Here is an 8,464-nt window from a genome sequence, read left to right as displayed (position 1 = left end):
CTAAGCCTTGTTAAGCAGCAGGGAGGGCGGGGTTATGCGCAGCAGAAGTTCGCCCAGCCCGGGCAGCGCATGACGAAGCCTGTAGGCGCAGCCAGGCCCCTCAAGGCGGAGCCGGCTCCGCTCCCACCCCCCGCCCCGCTCCCAAGCGCGAGGGATGCCGGTCGTACGACAAGAGGCGGGGCGCGGCGGCAGGCGCGGGCAGCTGTTGGCTGGGCCGGCGGCGCGTGCCGCGTTGCTGTGGTGATGGGGCGGAAGTGGTGGCTTCGCCGCGCGCCATTTTCAAACCGGCGGCGGGGCCGGGCCGGGCCGGGGCTCCTGCCGCAGAACCGGCCGCTGCCGATGCGCTCTGACCGCGGGGAGCGCGGATTAGCCCGGCTGCCGCTGGGCTCTCTGTTCCTCCGGGCTCTGCCGATGCCTAGGTGACACGTCTCGGCGTCTCCTCCGTGGTTTGCCCTGGAAGAATTTACCTTCAGCAGCGTGTCGGTAAGGCTGAGCCGGAGGGAGGCCGGCGAGGAGAGGAGTAAGGGCTGGGCAGGTGGGCGCAGAGCGGGCCGGTGGCCGCGCGGTGTTCGTGTGCCGCTGTGCGCTTACACGGCCTGGTGCCTCGTCGCGCGGCGGCCTGATCCTGCAGCTCGTGCTTTTTGTGTTTGTAAACGCTGTCGCTATCGGAGGCACGGGATGCTGATTGGGTTGAGCTCAGGCTGTACTGAAGCTGCACTGCCGTTCTTACATGCGTTTTGTATCTCTAGAAAACCCTGTTTTCCTGATGGAGAGGTTATTGAAGGCTTTGTGACGTGATAAACTCAAGGCCTGTTGCTAGAGCTTAGGATGCGAGATTTGTGCTGTGGTTATCTGTAAGGGCTGGCTCTGCAACTACTGCAGACTACTGTAATGTCTTTCCAATTCCATTTTCCTGTGTGAAAGATTGTACAAAGATTATTGACCTTAAAGAATCCAGTGTCTGGTAAGCATTCTGAAGCAACAACCCACAGCTCTTCTGGTTGTTTTAACTCCTTTACATCTTTTGGACCTACAGCACAAATTACCTAACTCATTTCTTGGACTAATTTTGTTATCAGATGTGGCTCTAGGCGGTGTCAGATAATATTTTCTCCTGTTTAATTAAGGTGATAATAATGAATTGATAGGAATTTCTCAATCTTGAGGAAGGAGAAAGGCGTGACAGCGATTCATCCTAAAAGTTCTTGTCATCTCTTAATCCTAGACCACATTTAGGAATCGCATCTTGCTTAAATGTTGGTTTCAATGATTTAACAAGATCCTGTATCCACTTCTTGGTTATACTGGAGCACAAACAAGCATGGTTGCTGTAGAAAAGCTTTACTCCCTTACTTGTTGTAAAGCAGTTTTGTTCTTGCCATCACTGTGAAACTCTCTCAAGGAACTAGTAGAAAAATCCTTTTTCTTTCCGAAACATATGCTCTTAAATCAAGCCTGATGAACAAATGCAATTAATTTTTTTAACTCATCTAGTTCTTAAGGAGAAGATGGGCTTAAGAGTTATCACCTTACTTCTTTAGTAAGATGGATCTGTGAGACAAGATTTTGGTACAGTAACACAATCACTGCTGTTCCTAATTCAAGAATGCTTAACATTACTGTAGAAATATAAGTACTGCCTTGTAAATTCTAAAAACAAGATTCAGATATGAAAGATAAAAAGTATACAGGTTTGGTTTTTTTTTTTAAACAGTCTGGATTATGAAGGGTGCTACTCTGATGGCTGATTCAAGAAATCAGAATCTACTTCTTTGTCATCTTTATGGAGAGATCTTTTCACAATGCAGTCTAGAAAGAAAACTCATGTGTTTATACTCTTAAAACTCATGGAATGACTTATGTTGGAAGGGGCCTGAAGTTTCACACAGTTCAACCCCCTTATTTGCAGGGTTGCCACCCACTAGATCACACTCCCCATCCAACCTGGCCTTGAATGCTTTCTGATATTAGGAAATGCTCAGAGATAAACAATTAATTGGCAAGGCAAATATTTTAAAAAATACATGCAAATATGCTGAAAACTTTTTGGTTGCCTTATGATTCTGTTTTAGTTTACCTAATTTTTCAGAATATGCTTATGTATTATACAGTAAATTGCTTTTCCATTACTAGGTTCTGTGTTATTCGTGCTGTAAGGGACAAGTGCCGTAACAGATGATATTTTGCAGGTGTCCTTTCTTCCCTCAGTTTTATAAAGGCTGCACTTACAATGACGACAGCAGCGGAGCGGAAGTTTGTTAATCTCAGGAAACGTCTGGATCAGCTGGGCTACCGGCAGCCCTTGGGAGTGGAGAGTTTACCTTTGGTGGAAAAGCTTTTTAGGTATTCCAAAAGAGATTCTTTATTGATTAAAAAAAAAAAACAAAAATAAAACAACGTTGTATTTGTGTAGTAGGTATTGTTTGATTTTTATTTTTTTTTAATGTGAGAGAAAAGAGTTAGCCTAAAGATTATTTTCAAACAATCTTATTTCAAGGCTAACATTTGGTTTCAGCATATGATGAAGTCAAGTGGTTTTGCTTAAGCTGTAAGAACATCTTAAGATTTATTTTAAATTGGTTATATTGTTAAGATAGTCTCTAAGGATCAGCAATCAAGGGAAAATTCAATTTTCTAACCTTACCAATTAGCCAAAGCAGTTGCTGCTGATAATTAGAAGATGCGCTTATAGCTGGTTCTATAATAATCCCCATTGTCTCTACTGTATCTGAGCATAAAACATTCACAACTCCCTTGTTTGTTATTCCATTTGAAGAAGTTCAAGTTTGCTGTCTTTGCTGTTGCGCAGGATAATAATAGAAGAACAAACTTTTTTATCACCGTCTTAATGTTTCTGATGTTTCATGGCTTTGATGCAATAGGAACATAATAATTTCCATAGTAATCTAGTTATATCTGACTAAACATGCAAAAAAAATTTGGTTCTAGTAATAGTTAACATCTAATGCAGATAGAAGCGAGTCTATTGAATTATCAGTTGTGAATTTCTCCATATCTTTATTTTGCATATTTGTCCCGTCCTTTCCTATATACTTTTTTTAAGCAAATGATTTCTGTCTTTGCATTTTTCTTACATTAATGTTCTCTTTGTTTTTCTTGCAACTTATGTGTTCTACATTTAACATGGTCTGGTTTTGTTTCTAAGGTTTTAATAAATATTTGAAGCAACTGTTTAAAGGCTGATAACATTGTGATCTTGTCTGTTGGTCCTTGATTCTAGTGACCTTGTTCATACAACAGAGAGCCTGCGCAGTGCAAAGTTATCTGCTGGAAAAATTGAAAAAGAATGCAGCAATTATGATGCTATTATAGAACCATATAAAACTGAGAATGCAAAACTTACCAGGGAAAATAATGAGCTGCATTTGGAAATATTAAAACTGAAGGAGCAATCTGATCGTCATATCAAAGGTAATATAAAAGTTGTGAGACTTCTTGAAAATTGTTTTGCGTCAAAATCTACAGAATCATTTATCTGTAGTTCTACTTGTAAGTGGTCGTTAATTTTGGTGCCTTTAATTAAAGCTCATGTGTGGATATTCCTTTTGTAATTAAAAGAAATGTATTAGTGCTTATGTGTACATATGTAAACTTACCAGTGGGTATTCGGAAACTTTACGTTGTGGAAAAAGAATATAAGCATCATTTGCATACCTACTTTAGTGAATAAAAAAGATAAAATTGCTCTTTCTCTCCCTTGAAGACTTGAAAGCCAGCTTAAGGAGTGTTGAAAATGAAGCAGTTGACTTGAGATTCCTGAATAACCAGTATGTGCATAAAATTAAACTGCTGGAAAAAGAGAGCAAAGCCAAGACTGAAAAAATTCAGCAGCTTCAAGAGAAGAATCTGCAAGCGGTTGTGCAAACTCCTGGTGAGTGAAAATAATCCCAGGTAATATTTCTCTTGGCTTTTTTCTTTCTTTTTTTGGCTCTTCAGACTATACATATATTTTTTCCATATAGGAAGAGAAATTACTGAAGTAAAATAACACTGTCTAATAGAATGACGTTAACTTTTGAAACTTTGGGCTCTGAATTCAGTCTTCCTCTCTGTATGCAAGAAATTTCATCAGATGTGCTGTGGACCAATTTGTATACAAACTTGAATTCATTAGAGTTAAAGGCTTTATTAAGTTAAAGCATGGCTGAAAGGCACTGTTGCTCAATGGTTTTTATTTCCATTTTTTAATGCTACTCCTAACCTACTCCTTTTTTTTTAATATATACTTGAGTGTTTTGATAGCTAACTGATGCTATGTAAGTGAGTAATTCAGATTTTTATTAACCAAGATCAAAAAGTAGCAAGATGCAAAATATGTCTGCAGACAAACAGTCCAACCCTCTGAAAGCTTACACCTTTAAAAGGTACTTTTTTTTCTTACTAACTTAAGATGCTGAGGATATTACTGTTGGGTTAATTACTTCTCCCATTTTTTCAATTTTTCTTCATTTTGCTTCAAATTAAGGGCGATAACGGGAAGTGTACTGTAAAATTAATTCTTTCCTTCAAAGTCATTTGATCTTACCCATCTTTTTGGCACCTGAGGGAAATAATGTAGTGGGGTGAAAATAAAAATCATACTTTTTCATACCTTTCTGTGTTCTATGTTCTTTGCTTCAAAGATGCTGTTACACTTCTGTCTCTCTTCCCTCATACTTAACTACTTGTCCACCACTCTTACAAGATTTTTCCATACTGTAGCATCAAAAACTTTACATACATATTTGTTTGATGGAGAGTAATTTTTCCCTCTGTAAAATGTTTTGCTTTCTTTAAATATAATGCTACTATGCAACCAAATAACCTACTTTGCTCTATGTGTTTACGATAGAAATGATAGTAGGATAGAAGGAAAAGGAATACTTGTAAACGTCACAGAAGTTTAAGCTAGTCATGAAATGGCTCTTAAATTTGAAAGCAAAATGTTTTTTGTGAGCTTTTACCTTAGCTTTTTTAGTTGTTTTCATTAACTGCTAGGGGAACAGGGCCAAATAACCGCTGCTTCTGTGTCCTTTCTTTTGCGAGTAAATCTGCTCCTGTCCTTTGCTCCTTAATTCTCCTGTTTTCTGTCTTGTTTTCTCTCTCTGTTGCTGAATGCACATTTGTTTTCTTCAAAGAGGCAAAGGCTTTATTTGTGCCATTATTATTAAGGACTCTTAATGCATATAGATAGTGTTTAAGCTGAAAGGAAGGTAAATCAGTTACAGCTTCAGCATGTTCAACCTCTAAACTATTTTGAGACCTAAGCACTGGAACAAATGACTTGTACTAGATTTTGCGTATTTCCTTATTTTAAAACTGAACTTCAGCAAAACCAATGATATCTTCAGGAATGATGTCTGGATTGTACAAACTTTATTAGCTTCACTCAGATTGAAATGATGCTTTGTGTCAGTTCAGAAGCAGTGGGATAAATATAGAATCGCACTTTGTATAAAAGGTGAAGAGCCTCTTGTTTTAACATCACATAATAGCTGTTTGACTTGGGGCTTTTTCAGGTGGCAGAAAAAGAAACATCCCATTCAGGCGTCAACGCATGCAGATAGACCAGCCTGTCCCACCATCAGCTGTTAGTGCCTACCCAGTGCCTCAGCCAGAGGACCCGTATGTTGCAGACCTTCTTCAGGTGGCTGATAATCGGTAATCTAAAGAATTTTCAATGTTAGGCATTAAATATCGGCTGCTGTGACTTCAGCACCTCCTTCTGCCTTTCAAATTTGCCTGAGGAAAAAGGTTTCATGATGTTTTGAGAACTTTATAGTTCTTAAATAGGATTTTACTTGGTGATTGACCTTGCTGCTTCTGTTGAAATTGCAATGATGCTTAATATGCTACTTATATCCTTAAAGGATTTATGTTAAGATTTCTATACAGGATTTACTCTTGCGCTGAATGTTAAGTAAGGGATTCTGAAAAAAAACCAGACATAATTTTGTGCAGGGGGAAACTGATCTTTTGTGTTTATAGTGGAAAGCTAGCATATTCTCACTTATGTAATACTATTTTTGGCTTGGAAACCTACATTACAAAAGGTTCAATAAAATTTTTCTTATTCTGAATATGCCTGTAAGTGGATTTACTTGTTAAGGTTTTGTTAGTGAGGAAGCTGCAGAGGTGGCCTTTGTGAGAGGAGATCAAGGGCTGTTCTGTGCCAGACACAGCTGCCCTCTGCTGGCTCCAAAATGAGCCCACCAATAGCCAGAGCTGAGCCCATCAGCCAAACTAATGGTGCTTCAGTGAAAGTAATAGTTTTTAAAGAACAATATCCTGTTTTTTGCTGGGATGGAATGAATTTTCATCCTAGTCACTAGTATGGTGCTGTCTTCTGGATTTAGGATGAGAACAGTGTCGGTAACACCATTGGTGCTTACACAGAGCCAAGGACGTATCAGCTTCCTCTGCTGCCCTGCCAGTGAGGAGCTGGGAGGGGACAGCACTAAGACAGCTGATCCAGACTGGCCAAAGGGATATCCCATACCCTTTGGTGACATGCTGAACAATAAAGCTAGGGGAGTTGGTTTGGGGGGCAACTTCTTGAGGACAGGAGGTAGAATAGTGGGGAATGAAGGGGTGAGGTTGAGCCTAGGAAATGGAGGTGGGTGGAAGATGGTCTTGAGTTGTCTTTGTTTCTTATCATCCTACTCAATTGTTAACAAATTAGTCTTCCTCAAGTCTTCCCACTGTCTTTTTCAGGAGATGGGGTGAGAGGATAAGTGAGGGTCTGACAGCCAGGCAAGATTGGCCTGCCACAGTATCTCAAACAATAGCTTCTATATTAGTATTTTGTATCAGCAAAACAGTTTTCTTTTTGGTGAAATATTTCCATTTGAGAGCAAGGAGAAAGTAACAGTATTGAATTATTGTACATGGAGGGCTCATTCATGAATCTAGATAAACAGTATATTGCTATGTTTCAGAATACAAGAACTTCAGTCAGAAGTGACACAGTTACAGGAAAAACTAGAGATATCAGAAAACGGAAAGAAGAATTACAGCAAGCAGGTATGTTTACATTTGTTTCACTATTTTATTTTATTTTTTTGTTTTAATTATTTGTAATAGCCGTGATTATAATTTTATTTTTATTTTAACCTTGTAGGTGTTATAAAATACTATTATTTTATTTTTATTTTAACCATTGTAGGTTTTATAAAATATAATTATTCTAATTCTTCTATGCTGCTTTGAATTTGTAGCTTTGAAGACAGCAGCAATATTAAAATGCTACCCCACCTCCTTTGCTTATAGATTTGTCTACATAAAAGTTACACTAAATAAACTGTAGTTGATGATTATAAGCCCAATTTTTTGTACATTTAGGGTTTTTTAGTGTAGAAATATCCACCGGTTAAAATTAATTTGATCTATGGCTACATTAGGATAATTTTTTTGTTGTTTGGACTGGTTATATTTCATTTTATTTTACAGAGGTTAATTCATGGACAGCAGATCTTACAGCTCTTTAATTAGATTGGATCAAAAAGGCAATACAATCTGTATAAATGAGGGAATTGCATCAGGTGTTTCTATCTTGATGGATCTTTCAATATCTGAGGAGTAGTGGACCCAACCCCAACATCATTTTTTCAGTCACATCTTGGTGAATTAAGTTCTTTGGTTGCTCTCCAAGAGAATAATCTGCTAGAACTTGTTCCATTTTGTTGGTGGTGGTTCTTTTCTCTCCCATAAATTTTATTTGTTTAGTTTCATTTCAGAGAAATCACTTTGTTCAGAAAAATGCGTAATTCAAGAAAATTGAATACTAAATTTAAAAATTTAATTGTTAGAGACATCTCTTCTTACTGAGCGTTGCATAGGGGCATATCAGAACAAAGGTACTGTTAAATGCTATAGAAGATGATGAAGGTTTTTTTTCTTCGAAGGTTGAGCTTAGAGACAAAGAAATAGAACGCCTAATGCTAGCATTGGATGGTGGTCGTTCTCATGAAGTTGTATCTCTGGAATCAAGAAGTAAAAGTAATGAGAAACTTATTGCTCAATTAAATTTGCAGGTAATGAATGAATTGCTGTTGATTAGTCAAAATGAGAAATACTAGCAATTAAAAAAAACAATCCACAAACAACTTTTAGATCTTCTTTCAAAAAGAAATTTCAGTATTAGATAAAAATCAACAAATTTAACTTGGCTTTTTAGGTGGTAGAGTTTCTTGTCTAAATAAATTTTTTAACAGCCTGTTTTTTGGGAAGAATGTAATGTATGCACATCTGTGTATACTATTCAGGAAATTTCTGTATACAGTGTTTTGACTGAGTTTGAAATTAATTTTATTTTAAAAGTGTATATGTGTACATTCTATTTATGTCTTTGGAACAAACTCTGGTATATATACTTACCAAGAGGTCTGCAGGTAATCGCATCAGATAGTGGGAAATTCTCTTAATTCCAATGGTCCTCACCTTTATTGCAACACAGACTTGCAAG

General features: G+C 38.0%; 1 protein-coding gene across 7 annotated transcripts in view; it reads left to right on the top strand.

The window, feature by feature from the left end:
• Positions 1-242: 242 nt before the first annotated feature.
• The window catches only part of CEP135 (centrosomal protein 135), a 33,612-nt gene continuing 25,390 nt past the window's right edge, over positions 243-8,464 (top strand). For 2 of the 7 annotated variants that reach the window (XM_048941557.1, XM_048941558.1), the window contains exons 1-7: positions 243-483; positions 2,190-2,343; positions 3,242-3,432; positions 3,725-3,892; positions 5,520-5,661; positions 6,939-7,023; positions 7,905-8,033. In XM_048941557.1, the coding sequence (XP_048797514.1) occupies positions 2,231-2,343; positions 3,242-3,432; positions 3,725-3,892; positions 5,520-5,661; positions 6,939-7,023; positions 7,905-8,033 (828 nt within the window). In that variant the 5' untranslated portion in view covers positions 243-483; positions 2,190-2,230. Of the gene's footprint in view, positions 484-2,189; positions 2,344-3,241; positions 3,433-3,724; positions 3,893-5,519; positions 5,662-6,938; positions 7,024-7,904; positions 8,034-8,464 lie in introns of those variants that run through there. The other 5 variants (XM_048941559.1, XM_048941556.1, XM_048941555.1 and 2 more) reach the window with 4 other exon arrangements.

Source organism: Lagopus muta, chromosome 4 (assembly GCF_023343835.1).
Source record: "Lagopus muta isolate bLagMut1 chromosome 4, bLagMut1 primary, whole genome shotgun sequence".
Lineage (NCBI taxonomy): Eukaryota > Metazoa > Chordata > Aves > Galliformes > Phasianidae > Lagopus > Lagopus muta.
The sequence above is the reverse complement of the archived record's forward strand: the minus strand, read 5'-3'. Positions and strand labels throughout refer to the sequence as shown.